At 50.7% G+C, this 15987-nt stretch overlaps 1 protein-coding gene across 2 annotated transcripts; it reads left to right on the top strand.

Annotated features, from left to right (window-relative positions):
• Positions 1 to 2331: 2331 nt before the first annotated feature.
• LOC122937730 lies at positions 2332 to 15282 on the top strand. 2 transcript variants are annotated; one of them, XM_044292744.1, is made up of 2 exons: positions 2332 to 2989; positions 11677 to 15282. In XM_044292744.1, exons 1-2 carry the CDS (start codon positions 2551 to 2553, stop codon positions 14685 to 14687), a joined length of 3450 nt encoding a protein of 1149 aa, XP_044148679.1. In that variant the 5' UTR covers positions 2332 to 2550; the 3' UTR covers positions 14688 to 15282. The 2 variants fall into 2 exon arrangements, with proteins under 2 accessions (XP_044148679.1, XP_044148680.1); XM_044292745.1 differs by lacking the exon at positions 2332 to 2989 and having other exon boundaries at positions 9810 to 12367; positions 12426 to 14043.
• The last annotated feature ends 705 nt before the right edge of the window (positions 15283 to 15987 follow it).

Genomic DNA, 15987 nt, shown 5'->3' with positions numbered 1-15987 from the left:
AGATGGAGTCTGAATTTCCAGATAACGCTGGCCCTAGGCCTTCCACCTCTGGGTCCGTGGGCGCCTCCGCCACTGCCCCTAACACGGTTTCTACCCTGGTGGACCCCTCAGGCAACCCATTATTTGATCCTGATTCCCTCCACCACCCTAGGTCGGCGGAGTGGTTGCCGGTGGCTAGTGGCGTCGCTAGAGGGGGGCGAGGGGGGGCAATTGCCCCCCCTATGTTGTTCCTTGCCCCCCCAGGTGCCCCCCCGCTGATTCCCCCGAGTGAATACTAATGAGCGCTTCCATTATGGAAGCGCTCATTAGTACCGAAGGACCAGGAAGTGGTGAACGCTCTGTACTCACCACTTCCTGGTCCTCGGCTGTCGGCTGTGCAGGGCTGCGCACAGCGTGAGGTCGCTCTGTGACCTCACGCTGTGCGCGCCAGTTTAGAGCACGCACAGTCGACTGAGGAGGGAGAAAATGGCAGGCGGCGTCCGTCCAGGAGCAGGAGAGGTAAGTGTTTTTTTTTTAAATTTTATAAAAAATGTGGCTGCTGGGGGCATTATGGGGGCTAATAGGAGGCATATGGGGCTAATTGGAAGCATATTTGGGGGCTAATTGGAGGCATATTTGGGGGCTAATTGGAGATGTATGGGGGCATTTGGAGGCATATTTGGGGGCTAATTGGAGGCATATTTGGGGGCTAATAGGAGGCATATGGGGCTAATAGGAGGCATATGGGGCTAATAGGAGGCATATGGGGCTAATTGGAGGCATATGGGGGCTAATAGGCATATGGGGCTAATAGGCATATGGGGCTAATAGGAGGCATATGGGGGCTAATTGGAGGCATATGGGGGCTAATTGGAGGCATATGGGGGCTAATTGGAGGCATATGGGGGCTAATTGGAGGCATATGGGGTCTATGGGGCTAATTGGAGGCATATGGGGGCTAATTGGGGGCTAATTGGAGGCATATGGGGGCTAATTGGAGGCATATGGGGGCTAATTGGAGGCATATGGGGGCTAATTGGAGGCATATGGGGTCTATGGGGCTAATTGGAGGCATATGGGGTTAATTTGAGGCATATGGGGGCTAATTGGGGGCTAATAGGAGGCATATGGGGGCTAATTGGAGGCATATGGGGGCTAATTGGAGGCATATGGGGTCTATGGGGCTAATAGGAGGCATATGGGGGCTAATAGGAGGCATATGGGGGCTAATAGGAGGCATATGGGGGCTAATTGGAGGCATATAGGGGCTAATTGGAGGCATATAGGGGCTAATTGGAGGCATATAGGGGCTAATTGGAGGCATATAGGGGCTAATTGGGGGCTAATAGGAGGCATATGGGGGCTAATTGGGGGCTAATTGGAGGCATATGGGGGCTAATTGGAGGCATATGGGGTCTATGGGGCTAATTGGAGGCATATGGGGTTAATTTGAGGCATATGGGGGCTAATTGGGGGCTAATAGGAGGCATATGGGGGCTAATTGGAGGCATATGGGGGCTAATTGGAGGCATATGGGGTCTATGGGGCTAATAGGAGGCATATGGGGGCTAATAGGAGGCATATGGGGGCTAATAGGAGGCATATGGGGGCTAATTGGAGGCATATAGGGGCTAATTGGAGGCATATAGGGGCTAATTGGAGGCATATAGGGGCTAATTGGGGGCTAATAGGAGGCATATGGGGGCTAATTGGGGGCTAATTGGAGGCATATGGGGGCTAATTGGAGGCATATGGGGGCTAATTGGAGGCATATGGGGTCTATGGGGCTAATTGGAGGCATATGGGGTTAATTGGAGGCATATGGGGGCTAATTGGGGGCTAATAGGAGGCATATGGGGGCTAATAGGAGGCATATGGGGGCTAATAGGAGGCATATGGGGGCTAATTGAAGGCATATGGGGGCTAATTGGAGGCATATGGAGCTAATTGGAGGCATATGGGGGCTAATAAGAGGCATAATGGGGGCTAATTAGAGGCATAATGTGGGCTAATGAGGCATAATGGGGGCCAATGGGGCTAATAAGAAGAATAATGGGGGCTAATGAGGCATAAGGGCTTATATGGGGGCTGATATGGGAGTGATGAGAGGCATAATGAGGGCTAATGAGAGGCATAATGTGTCATCCACAGATCCCCCATAACAGTGTGTCTTCCACAGATCCACCATAACAGTGCGCCTGTGCACTGACGAGAGACAGAAAGAAGGGGAAAGAATCCGTGGAAGCAAGCAGAGGACAGCACAGCAGACGACTGAATAGCTTCTTTTGTAAGTAAATTGTTTTATTATAACTGTATCCCTGCAGACCGCAACTCTCTCGTATTTTGTAATCTTATTTTGTTTTTGCCCCCCCATTTTTGACTGTGGTATCTTTGTGCCCCCCCTATATATTGTTCCTAGAGTCGCCACTGCCGGTGGCTCATGTGAGCGATTACCTGGAGCATTGGGTGCGCCGTCCTCTTAGCAAAGAGGCGCGCAGCAAGCTCCGAGCTGAATGCCCCAGACCATTGATCCCCAACAAGGTCTATGATAGGCCATCTGTGGATCCAAAAATGACACAGTTCTTGGCTAAAACCGGCTGGAATCCCCGCAAGGGGTTAGATTCCGCAATTAAGAGTTGTCAGGATAAGCTCCTTGACATCTTTGGCCCCCTCGCCAAAATCTTTGAGATGGCCGAATCGGCCAGAGCGGACGGCTCTCCGATAGATCCGGAGGAGCTTACTGGCTGGATACAGAGGGCCATTTGTATCGCGGGCAGCACCAACTCCTCCCTGGCCATTGAACGGCGTAAAGCCATTTTGTTTAAAATTGACCCGAAATTGGCCAACCTGGCACTCACTGAGTCAGGGAGGGATGCTCAGGGTCTGCTGTTCGGGGATTCCTTTATTAAGGACCTCAGCAGATACGTAGGTGCATTTACCGCCCTAGACAAGGCCCAGTCCTCCATGAGAAGGGTCTTTCAGGGACGGGTCTCCACTAGGGCCGGCAGTAGTAGGGCAGCTCGGGCAGAGGCTCCTTCAACCAGAGACCTCCCTTCCAGGACCAAAGGAATCCTCCTCCGTTCTTCCCGGCCAGAGGCGGCCAATGGCGTTCCAGGTCGGTTAGAGGAAATCCGAACTTCCGAAAATCCTTCGGTAGTCTTTCCCCAGTGGGGACTTCTTTGGTTCCTTGTGTCGGGGGCAGACTCCGTTTATGTTCCCACGTTTGGTCCAGCATTACATCAGACCCATGGGTGCTGAGCATGGTACAGGGGTTCCGCATAGAACTTACGGGTTCGCCAGATCTCGTCCTTCCACCCCCACCCCTGGCACGTCCAGACAGGGAACTAGTGGATGTAGAACTGATTTCCCTTTTTCACAAGGATGCGATAGAAAGGGCCCCTCCCACCCCGGGGGGCGTTCTCAGCCACATTTTTCTAGTGCAGAAAAAAGGCGGACAAATGCGTCCAGTAATAAATCTCCGGGCCTTGAATGCTGTGGTGCGCTATCGCCACTTCAAGATGGAAGGGATTCACCTCCTTCGGGACTTGCTGATTCCGGGGGACTGGATGGTGAAGTTGGACCTCAAAGATGCTTACCTTACGGTCCCAATTGCATCCTCGTCCAGGGATCTACTGCGCTTCCTGTGGAGGGGCGCTTCACTTGCCTACCGTTCGGCCTTTCTTCGGCGCCTTGGTGCTTCACCAAGCTACTGCGCCCGGTCATGGCCTGGCTGCGGAGTCGTGGGGTGCGTCTAGTCATTTATCTAGACGACATCCTCATTTTGCATCAATGTCAGTCGTCTCTGCTTCAGCACCTTCAGTGGACCTCGGATCTTCTGACGGGTCTGGGTTTCCTACTCAATCCCGAGAAATCCTCCCTCGCACCGACGGATAGAGTTCCTGGGCTTCACGGTGGACTCTGTTGCGGAATCTCTCAGTCTTCCTTCAGAGAAGTTGCGGACGATACGCAAGGAGTTGAGGCATGCTCTCTCAGCTTCCTCCCTATCCCTACGTCACCTGGCTCGCATCATTGGGCTGTTAGCCTCCTCTATCCAGGCAGTCTTCCCCGCTCCGCTCCATTATCGGGCTCTACAGCGCCTGAAGATCGCCCACCTCCGTACCGGGGCCTCGTTTGCAGACGCGGTGGTTCTGGATCAGGAAGCTCGGGAGGAACTTCATTGGTGGATAACCAACTTGGAAGCCTGGAACGGCAGAGCAATCTTCGGGTTCCAACCAGAATTCACGGTGGAGTCGGACGCGAGTCTCCAGGGCTGGGGTGCCCACTGCGAGGGTATTTCCACTGGGGGTCGATGGTCGGAGACCGAGACCCATCTTCACATCAACGCTCTGGAACTTCTAGCGGGCTCGTTTGCCATCAGGAGTTTCACCAAGGGCGTCCGTCTACGCATGGACAATGTGTCAGCGGTCAGGTATGTCAACCACCTGGGCGGCACCCAATCGGCCACCTTAGCCCGGCTGGCGAAGGAGTTCTGGTCCTACTGTCTGTCCAGGGACATCATGATTCAAGCGGAGTACCTTCCGGGTCTTCACAACTACCGAGCGGATTGGAGTTCCCGATGCTTCACGGACGGCAGCGACTGGAGGTTGAATCCGGAGATGTTCTCCACAATCTCGGACATCTGGGGTCCTTGTTCCATAGACCTCTTCGCGTCCCGTCTCAATACTCACCTGCCCAGGTTCTTCAGCTGGCGCCCGGATCCGGAAGCAGAGGCGGTGGATGCGTTTCTCCAGGACTGGTCTGCAGCCCTACATTACGCGTTTCCGCCGTTTGCCATGATTCCGAGGATGCTGCTACAGACTCGTCGTCAGGCGGCGGAATTGGTAGTGGTGATCCCCTTCTGGGGGTCTCAAGCCTCGTACCCGATTCTCCTGGAACTCCTGGTGGATGTACCTCTCCTCCTTCCAGCTCGGACGGATCTCCTCCAGGACCCTCTGGGTGCCCCACATCCCCTGCTGGTCGAAGGCTCCCTTCAACTTCTAGTGTGCCGACTCTCAGGACTCCAGGAGAGGTCGAGGGAATTTCGGAGGCTACTAGACGCCTCCTGGACAACGCTTGGGCTCCCGGCACCCGAAAATCTTACCGGGCAGCTTGGGGATCTTGGGTTAGCTGGTGCATGGAACGGGACCTGGATCCCATTTCGGCGCCTGTGACCCATTTGTTGCAATTCCTTACATCTCTCTTTGAAGCAGGAAAAGCTTATCGGACCATCAATGTGTTCCGTTCAGCGATTTCTTCGACTCATCAGGGTTTTGATGGGGTTCCTGCTGGTCAACACCCCTCGGTGTCACGCCTATTACGTGGTTCTCGCTTGGCTCGGCCTCCTCGGCCACGTTTCACCACTACGTGGGACGTTTCCCTGGTCCTTTCTTTTCTCTCGGCTTGGCCTGACAATGCGGCTCTTTCCCTCCGTCAACTGTCGGCCAAATTGCTGACCTTCTTTTGCCTAATCTCCTGTAAGAGGGTTTCTGATGTCAGGGCTCTGGATCATGATGCTAGATCCTTTACTCCTGAGGGTGTTACTTTTAACATCACGCGGCGTACCAGGACCAATATTCGGTCTGTGTCCTATCCCTGTTTTTCCTCTTCTCCGGCGCTCTGTCCGGTGGCTTGCTTACGGGAGTATGAGTTGCGTACTCGGGCTCACCGCTCTGCGGATACCCCACAGCTTTTCCTCTCTATTCGCCATCCCTTTGGCCCGGTGACCAGTCCCACTTTGGCGCGTTGGCTGAAGTGGGTCATGTCCCTGGCTGGGATTAATACGGCGGTCTTCACCGCTCATTCGGCAAGGGGCGCGGCTGCCACTGCCCTGGCCGTTTCGGGTGCTCGTTTGGAGGACATTTTGCGTCTGGCTGACTGGTCTAGGGCCACGACGTTCAGGGAATTTTATTTTCGTCCGTCCCCTCATGTGTTTTCATCGATTATTGATCAGCTTTGAACTTGCAATATGAGCCTCCGAGTCTTGATGTAAAACTAAATGATTTTCCTATTTCATGACGTAAAGTCATAGTTTTATTAAAGACACGGAGGCGAGTATTGCCCGCCCTGGGTTTCTCCTGCCCGCCCTTTTGTGGTTTTAATTTATTGGACTGTTTACAATGTTGTTTATGGTTATTTATTAAGTATACTTGCATAGTTGTATTACTGACTGTTTATGGTTCTGTTTTCAGCGACAGTATAATGTATGACCGTTTAACTGGGTCGGTTTTGTTCAGTTTCTGCCTGCCTCTTACACTGGCTATATTATTTGCTTTGTTTCAGGTTGAAGGTTCCACGACGTATGGACTGCTGCGTTGTCCCCGGTTTCCGGAGGTGTTAGCCATGTTGGCTTGAATTCTACAGTGTGATGGACCAGATTGTTTATCGTTCTCGGGTCCAGTTCCAGTTTCCGGTTTCGGTTCCAGTTCCGGTTATGCAGTTGGTGTCTCGGTTACAAAGAAAGAGGAAGTTACTAAGAGGACACTGCTTATTATAGGATCTGTCAGGGGAGGGGCCTTTATTGTTATGATTATGTAAATTTCTTCTTTGCTGCTATTGGTGGAAAGTAAAGAAGGAGATAGCAATACTCGCCTCCGTGTCTTTAATAAAACTATGACTTTACGTCATGAAATAGGAAAATCATTTAGTTACATCTTGTATTATACTGCAGAGCTGCACTCACTATTCTGCTGGTGCAGTCACTGTGTACATACATTACTTATCCTGTACTAATCCTGAGTTACATCTTGTATTATACTGCAGAGCTGCACTCACTATTCTGCTGGTGCAGTCACTGTGTACATACATTACTTATCCTGTACTGATCCTGAGTTACATCCTGTATTATACTCCAGAGCTGCACTCACTATTCTGCTGGTGCAGTCACTGTGTACATACATTACTTATCCTGTACTGATCCTGAGTTACATCCTGTATTATACTCCAGAGCTGCACTCACTATTCTGCTGGTGCAGTCACTGAGATTATACATTACTTATCCTGTACTAAACCTGAGTACCATCCTGTATTACACTCCAGAGCTGCACTCACTATTCTGCTGGTGCAGTCACTGTGTACATACATTACATTACTTATCCTGTACTGATCCTGAGTTACATCCTGTATTATACCCCAGAGCTGCACTCACTATTCTGCTGGTGCATTCACTGAGTTTATACATTACTTATCCTGTACTGATCCTGAGTACCATCCTGTATTATACTCCAGAGCTGCACTCACTATTCTGCTGGTGCAGTCACTGTGTACATACATTACATTACTTATCCTGTACTGATCCTGAGTTACATCCTGTATTATACTCCAGAGCTGCACTCACTATTCTGCTGGTGCAGTCACTGTGTGCATACATTACTTATCCTGTACTGATCCTGAGTACCATCCTGTATTATACTCCAGAGCTGCACTCACTATTCTGCTGGTGCAGTCACTGTGTACATACATTACTTATCCTGTACTGATCCTGAGTTACATCCTGTATTATACTCCAGAGCTGCACTCACTATTCTGCTGGTGCAGTCACTGTGTACATACATTACTTATCCTGTACTGATCCTGAGTCACATCCTGTATTATACTCCAGAGCTGCACTCACTATTCTGCTGGTGCAGTCACTGTGTACATACATTACTTATCCTGTACTGATCCTGAGTTACATCCTGTATTATACTCCAGAGCTGCACTCACTATTCTGCTGGTGCAGTCACTGTGTACATACATTACATTACTTATCCTGTACTGATCCTGAGTTACATCCTGTATTATACTCCAGAGCTGCACTCACTATTCTGCTGGTGCAGTCACTGTGTACATACATTACATTACTTATCCTGTACTGATCCTGAGTACCATCCTGTATTATACTCCAGAGCTGCACTCACTATTCTGCTGGTGCAGTCACTGTGTACATACATTACTTATCCTGTACTGATCCTGAGTTACATCCTGTATTATACTCCAGAGCTGCACTCACTATTCTGCTGGTGCAGTCACTGTGTACATACATTACATTACTTATCCTGTACTGATCCTGAGTACCATCCTGTATTATACTCCAGAGCTGCACTCACTATTCTGCTGGTGCAGTCACTGTGTACATACATTACTTATCCTGTACTAATCCTGAGTTACATCTTGTATTATACTGCAGAGCTGCACTCACTATTCTGCTGGTGAAGTCACTGTGTACATACATTACTTATCCTGTACTGATCCTGAGTTACATCCTGTATTATACTCCAGAGCTGCACTCACTATTCTGCTGGTGCAGTCACTGTGTACATACATTACTAATCCTGTACTGATCCTGAGTTACATCCTGTATTATACTCCAGAGCTGCACTCACTATTCTGCTGGTGCAGTCACTGTGTACATACATTACATTACTTATCCTGTACTGATCCTGAGTTACATCCTGTATTATACTCCAGAGCTGCACTCACTATTCTGCTGGTGCAGTCACTGTGTACATACATTACATTACTTATCCTGTACTGATCCTGAGTACCATCCTGTATTATACTCCAGAGCTGCACTCACTATTCTGCTGGTGCAGTCACTGTGTACATACATTACTTATCCTGTACTGATCCTGAGTTACATCCTGTATTATACTCCAGAGCTGCACTCACTATTCTGCTGGTGCAGTCACTGTGTACATACATTACATTACTTATCCTGTACTGATCCTGAGTTACATCCTGTATTATACTCCAGAGCTGCACTCACTATTCTGCTGGTGCAGTCACTGTGTACATACATTACATTACTTATCCTGTACTGATCCTGAGTACCATCCTGTATTATACTCCAGAGCTGCACTCACTATTCTGCTGGTGCAGTCACTGTGTACATACATTACTTATCCTGTACTAATCCTGAGTTACATCTTGTATTATACTGCAGAGCTGCACTCACTATTCTGCTGGTGGAGTCACTGTGTACATACATTACTTATCCTGTACTGATCCTGAGTTACATCCTGTATTATACTCCAGAGCTGCACTCACTATTCTGCTGGTGCAGTCACTGTGTACACACATTACTTATCCTGTACTGATCCTGAGTTACATCCTGTATTATACTCCAGAGCTGCACTCACTATTCTGCTGGTGCAGTCACTGTGTACATACATTACTAATCCTGTACTGATCCTGAGTACCATCCTGTATTATACTCCAGAGCTGCACTCACTATTCTGCTGGTGCAGTCACTGTGTACATACATTACTTATCCTGTACTGATCCTGAGTTACATCCTGTATTATACTCCAGAGCTGCACTCACTATTCTGCTGGTGCAGTCACTGTGTACATACATTACTTATCCTGTACTGATCCTGAGTCACATCCTGTATTATACTCCAGAGCTGCACTCACTATTCTGCTGGTGCAGTCACTGTGTACATACATTACTTATCCTGTACTGATCCTGAGTTACATCCTGTATTATACTCCAGAGCTTCACTCACTATTCTGCTGGTGCAGTCACTGTGTACATACATTACATTACTTATCCTGTACTGATCCTGAGTACCATCCTGTATTATACTCCAGAGCTGCACTCACTATTCTGCTGGTGCAGTCACTGTGTACATACATTACTTATCCTGTACTAATCCTGAGTTACATCTTGTATTATACTGCAGAGCTGCACTCACTATTCTGCTGGTGGAGTCGCTGTGTACATACATTACTTATCATGTACTGATCCTGAGTTTTACAGCAAGACACGGAGGCGAGTATTGCTATCTCCTTCTTTACTTCCACCAATAGCAGCAAAGGAAAAATTAACATAATCAAAACAACAAAGGACCCTCCCCTGACAGATCCTATAATAAGCAGTGTCCTCTTCATATCTTCCTCTTTCTTTGCTGCTCCACCAAAGATAAGTGGTTTTTTCTGTGTTTTAGGACGGTTTATTGCTTGTTTGATGTGTCACAGTGAGTTTATTAACCTGTGATTTATTGCTACTCGCTTAGGCGCTCATAGATTGCTGCCTGTAGTTGCATGTTTCTTCCCCTTGTTTTATTATTGCGCTTACTGGCCGTTTGTTCCCCTAACGCATGCGTTTCTCCTTTGGGGGTCCCCCCCCCACCTTTTGTCTCCCCCATTTCTCCCTGTGCTCATCCCCTGCTTCTTTTAATCGCTTTACCTGCGATCCTCTGCTCGGTTCTTTCCCGCCGGCTCCGGCGGTATAGTGCTGTTACGGGTCCCACTTGCGCTTCCCGCGGCTCCGAGATCTCGCGTGATCTCGGCGGCCATCTTGGGGAGCTCCCGCCCGTCCTCTCGCGGGATTTCGGAGCGCTCTTCAGTTGCCTCACTGCTCCTCTCATCTCCGGATCGGCTCCTACCTCTCTGCGGCGCTTGGGGTGATTAACCCCTGCTTAGGTTAGTTTTCGGCCACAGTTTAGGCACTGGTAGTCTGGGTACTGTAGGGGATCCCACCTATTATTATTTTGATAATACTACCAGCCATATTTGATTTAGATCATGTCCTCAGACCGCTCCCCCTCCGGGCCTAATCCCCCCCCACCATCGGGGGACCCCGGTTTGCCAGTCATGAGCACACAGGCCCTGGAGCTACAACGCTCAGTATCTAGTGCCATTATAGAGGCCATGGGATCCATGTCCTCAATGATCTCTCAGACCATATCTCAGGCCTTATCTGCCCATGCTCCGGGCCCCTCTAATTTAATGTCTGCACCCAATAACCCGCAGCCTGCCATTGAACCTCCTGCCCAGGAGAATCTGATTGGTGTGATCCAAGCCACCCAGGATAGCGCGCTTAGATAGCGCAAAAGAGCCTTGCCGCGCCAGGCAGAAAGGGCGCGAACGTGGAAAAGTGCTAGAGCACAAACTTATGACATAGATTCGGAGAACGAATCTGACATGGAGGCTTATGCGGAGGCAGATGACCACTCTGATGGAGAGTTGGAGAAGGAACAGGAGTTTCCAGGTACCTCAGGCCCTAGGCCTTCCACATCTGGGTCCGTGGGCGCATCCACCTCTGCCCCTAACTCGGCTTCTAGCCTGGTGGATCCCTCTGGCAACCCTCTATTTGACCCTGATGCCCTCCACCACCCTAGGTCGGCGGAGTGGATGCCTGTGGCTCATGTGAGCGACTACCTGGAACACTGGGTGCGCCGTCCTCTCAGCAAAGAGGCGCGCAGTAAACTCCGTGCGGAATGCCCCAGACCATTAATCCCTAACAAGGTCTGCGAAACGCCAGCTGTGGATCAAAAGATGACACAGTTCTTGGCCAAAACCGGCTGGAACCCCCGTAAGGGGCTAGATTCAGCTATAAAGAGTTGTCAGGACAAGCTCCTCGACATTTTTGGCCCCCTAGCCAAAATTTTTGAGATGGCCGAATCGGCCAAAGTGGACGGCTCTCCGGTTGACCCGGAGGAGCTTACTGGCTGGATTCAAAGAGCCATTTGCATTGCGGGCAGCACTAACTCCTCCCTGTCCATTGAAAGGCGTAAAGCCATCCTTTTTAAAATCGACCCAAAATTGGCCAACTTGGCCCTCACTGAGACAGGGAAGGAGGCTCAGGGTCAACTGTTCGGGGATTCCTTCATTAAGGACCTCAGCAGGTACGTTGGAGCATTTACAGCATTGGACAAGGCCCAGTCATCCATGAAAAGGGTATTTCAGGGACGGGTCTCCACTAGGGCCGGCAGTGGTAGGGGCCGTCTGTCCGGCCGCTCCAGTTATCAAGCCCGCAGCTCGGGCAGAGGCTCCTTCAACCAGAGGCCTCCTTTCCAGGACCAAAGGAATCCCCCCTCATTCTTCCCGGCCAGAGGCGGCCAATGGCGTTCCAGGTCGGTCAGAGGGAATCCGAGCTACAGAAAATCTTTCGGTAAGTCTTTCCCCAGTGGGGACTTCTTCCACCCCTCGCGTAGGGGGCAGACTCCGTCTATGTTCCCACGTTTGGTCCAACATCACATCAGACCCATGGGTGCTGATCACTGTGCAGGGGTTCCACATAGAACTTACGGGTTCCCCAGATTTCGTCCTTTCTCCCCCGCCCCTGGCGCTACCGGACAGGGAGCTAGTGGACATAGAACTTTGTTCCCTCTTGCACAAGGGTGCGATAGAAAGGGCCCCTCCTACCCGAAGGGGCGTTCTCAGCCACATTTTTCTAGTTCAGAAAAAAGGGGGTCAATTCCGTCCGGTCATAAATCTCCGTGCACTGAACTCTGTGGTGCGCTACCGCCACTTCAAGATGGAGGGGATTCACCTCCTTCGGGACTTGCTGATTCCAGGGGACTGGATGGTGAAGCTGGATCTCAAAGATGCCTATCTGACGGTTCCGGTGGCCTCCTCCTCCAGGGACCTTCTTCGCTTCCTGTGGAAGGGCGAAGTGTGGCGCTTCACTTGCCTACCGTTCGGCCTTTCCTCGGCTCCTTGGTGCTTCACCAAGTTACTGCGCCCAGTCATGGCCTGGCTGCGGAGTCGGGGGGTGCGTCTTGTCATATACTTGGACGACATCCTCATTATGCACCAGGATCAGCAGTCTCTGCTACAACACCTCCAGTGGACCTCGGATCTGCTGACGAGTCTGGGTTTTCTACTCAATCTCGAGAAATCCTGTCTCACGCCGTCTCGGCGTATGGAGTTTCTGGGCTTCACGGTGGACTCTGTCGCGGAATCCCTCAGTCTTCCTGCGGAGAAGTTGCGGACGATACGCAAGGAGTTGAGACATGCTCTCTCGACTCCCTCCCTATCACTACGCCATCTGGCTCGCATCATTGGGCTATTAGCCTCCTCTATCCAGGCAGTCTTTCCCGCTCCACTCCATTATCGGGCTTTACAGCGTCTGAAGATCGCCCACCTCCGTGCCGGGGCCTCATTTGCAGACGCGGTGATTCTGGATCAGGAAGCTCAGGAGGAACTCCGTTGGTGGTTGAGCAATTTGGAAGCCTGGAACGGCAGAGCAATTTTCGGATTCCAACCGGAATTCACGGTGGAATCGGACGCGAGTCTCCAGGGCTGGGGGGCCCACTGCGAGGGTATCTCCACTGGCGGTCGATGGTCGGAGTCCGAGACCCGTTTTCACATCAACGCTCTGGAACTTCTAGCGGGTTCGTTTGCCATCAGGAGTTTCACCAAGGGCATTGCTCATGCATGCATCCGTCTACGCATGGACAACGTGTCGGCGGTCCGATACGTCAATCATCTAGGCGGCACTCAATCGGCCACCTTGGCCCGACTGGCGAAGGATTTCTGGTCCTACTGTATGTCCAGGGACATCATGGTTCAAGCGGAGTACCTTCCGGGTCTCCACAACTACCGAGCGGATTGGAGCTCCCGATGCTTCACGGACGGCAGCGACTGGAGGTTGAATCCGGAGATGTTCTCCATGATCTCGGACATCTGGGGTCCTTGTTCCATAGACCTCTTCGCGTCCCGTCTCAACGCTCACCTGCCCAGGTTCTTCAGCTGGCGTCCGGATCCGGAGGCAGAGGCGGTGGATGCGTTTCTCCAGGACTGGTCTGCAGCCCTACATTACGCATTTCCGCCGTTCGCCATGATTCCGAGGATGCTGCTACAGACTCGTCGTCAGGCGGCGGAATTGGTGGTGGTGATTCCCTTCTGGGGGTCTCAAGTCTGGTATCCGATTATCCTGGAACTCCTGGTGGATGTGCCTCTCCTACTCCCGACGCGGACGGATCTCCTCCAGGACCCGCTGGGTGCCCCACATCCTCTCCTGGTCGACGGCTCCCTTCAACTTCTGGCGTGCCGAATCTCAGGACTCCAGGCGAGGTCGAGGGAGTTTCGGAGGCAACTAGACGCCTCCTGGACAACGCTTGGGCTCCCGGCACCCGAAAATCTTACCGGGCAGCTTGGGGATCTTGGGTTGGCTGGTGCATGGAACGGGACCTGGATCCCGTTTCGGCGTCTGTGACCCATTTATTGCAATTCCTGACGTCTCTTTTTGAAGCAGGGAAAGCTTATCGGACCATCAATTTGTTCCGTTCCGCGATTTCCTCGACTCATCAGGGTTTTGATGGCGTTCCTGCTGGTCAACACCCTTTGGTGTCTCGGCTTTTACGTGGCTCGCGTTTGGCTCGGCCTCCTCGGCCGCGTTTCACCGCTACGTGGGATGTCTCCCTGGTCCTGTCTTTTCTCTCTTCCTGGCCCGACAACGCGTCTCTTTCCCTCCGTCAGCTGTCGGCCAAATTGCTGACTCTTTTTTGCCTGATTTCCTGTAAGAGGGTCTCAGATGTTAGGGCTCTGGATCATGATGCCAGGTCCTTTACGCCCGAGGGTGTTACTTTTAACATCACGCGGCGTACCAAGACCAATATTCGGTCGGTGTCCTATCCCAGTTTTCCGTCTTCTCCGGCGCTCTGTCCTGTAGTTTGCCTGCGGGAGTATGAGTTGCGCACTCGGTCTCACCGTTCTGCGGACACTCCGCAGCTTTTCCTCTCTATTCGCCATCCCTTTGGCCCGGTGACCAGTCCCACTTTGGCGCGATGGATGAAGTGGGTCATGTCCCTTTCCGGGATTGATACGACGATCTTTACCGCTCACTCGGCCAGGGGCGCGGCTGCTACTGCCCTGGCAGTTTCGGGGGCTCGTTTGGAGGACATTCTGCGTCTGGCTGACTGGTCTAGGGCCACGACGTTCACAGAGTTTTATTTCCGTCCTCCAACTCACGTGTTTTCAGCTATTATTGAGCATCTTTGAACTTGCAATACGAAGCCTCCGTGTCTTGCTGTAAAACTTAATGATTTTCCTATTTCATGACGTAAAGTCATAGTTTTATTAAAGACACGGAGGCGAGTATTGCCCGCCCTAGGTTTCTCTTGCCCCCCCCCGGTTGTTATATTATTATTGTTATTGACTGTTTGACTGTCTTTTATTGTTATTTATGACGTTTTGCCGTTCAGTTTTATTATGGTTGTTTCAGCGACCTTTTTGATGTGCGACCGTTATAGGGTCGAGTTTGCGCATTTTGTACCCATGTGCTTACACTGGCTATATTATTTGTTCTGTTTCAGGTTGAGAACTCCTTGGCGGATGGCGTTCCGTGTTGTTCCAGGTTTCCTGAGATGTTAGCCATGTTGGCTTGAGTTCTCCAGTTGGAGGGACCAGAAGGGTCGGTGTCGGTTCCAGTTCCAGTTCGGTTCGTTTTCGGTTATGGTTGGCGGTTGGTGTCGTGGATTCAAAGAAAGAGGAAGATATGAAGAGGACACTGCTTATTATAGGATCTGTCAGGGGAGGGTCCTTTGTTGTTTTGATTATGTTAATTTTTCCTTTGCTGCTATTGGTGGAAGTAAAGAAGGAGATAGCAATACTCGCCTCCGTGTCTTTAATAAAACTATGACTTTACGTCATGAAATAGGAAAATCATTAAGTTACATCCTGTATTATACTCCAGAGCTGCACTCACTATTCTGCTGGTGCAGTCACTGTGTACATACATTACTAATCCTGTACTGATCCTGAGTTACATCCTGTATTATACTCCAGAGCTGCACTCACTATTCTGCTGGTGCAGTCACTGTGTACATACATTACATTACTTATCCTGTACTGATCCTGAGTTACATCCTGTATTATACTCCAGAGCTGCACTCACTATTCTGCTGGTGCAGTCACTGTGTACATACATTACATTACTTATCCTGTACTGATCCTGAGTACCATCCTGTATTATACTCCAGAGCTGCACTCACTATTCTGCTGGTGCAGTCACTGTGTACATACATTACATTACTTATCCTGTACTGATCCTGAGTACCATCCTGTATTATACTCCAGAGCTGCACTCACTATTCTGCTGGTGCAGTCACTGTGTACATACATTACATTACTTATCCTGTACTGATCCTGAGTACCATCCTGTATTATACTCCAGAGCTGCACTCACTATTCTGCTGGTGCAGTCACTGTGTACATACATTATGTACGGTCATATTGGTGTTTGACCGTGAGGCGGTTGCCGTGCAGACTGGTTGCCGGGGGCAACGTGTAGTTTGTGGTT

Source organism: Bufo gargarizans, chromosome 5 (genome assembly GCF_014858855.1).
Source record: "Bufo gargarizans isolate SCDJY-AF-19 chromosome 5, ASM1485885v1, whole genome shotgun sequence".
In the NCBI taxonomy this organism is placed as follows: Eukaryota; Metazoa; Chordata; class Amphibia; order Anura; family Bufonidae; genus Bufo; species Bufo gargarizans.
Note: the sequence above shows the minus strand (reverse complement) of the source record. Positions and strands in the feature narration are given on the sequence as shown.

Excerpts from the sequence above, each read along its gene's own strand:
- LOC122937730 (XM_044292744.1), top strand. The coding sequence starts at position 2,551 with ATGACACAGTTCTTGGCTAAAACCGGCTGGAATCCCCGCAAGGGGTTA. Across the intron at positions 2,990-11,676 it reads CTCCACTAGGGCCGGCAGTA|GTAGGGGCCGTCTGTCCGGC; the intron begins GTAGGGCAGCTC and ends GGGCCGGCAGTG.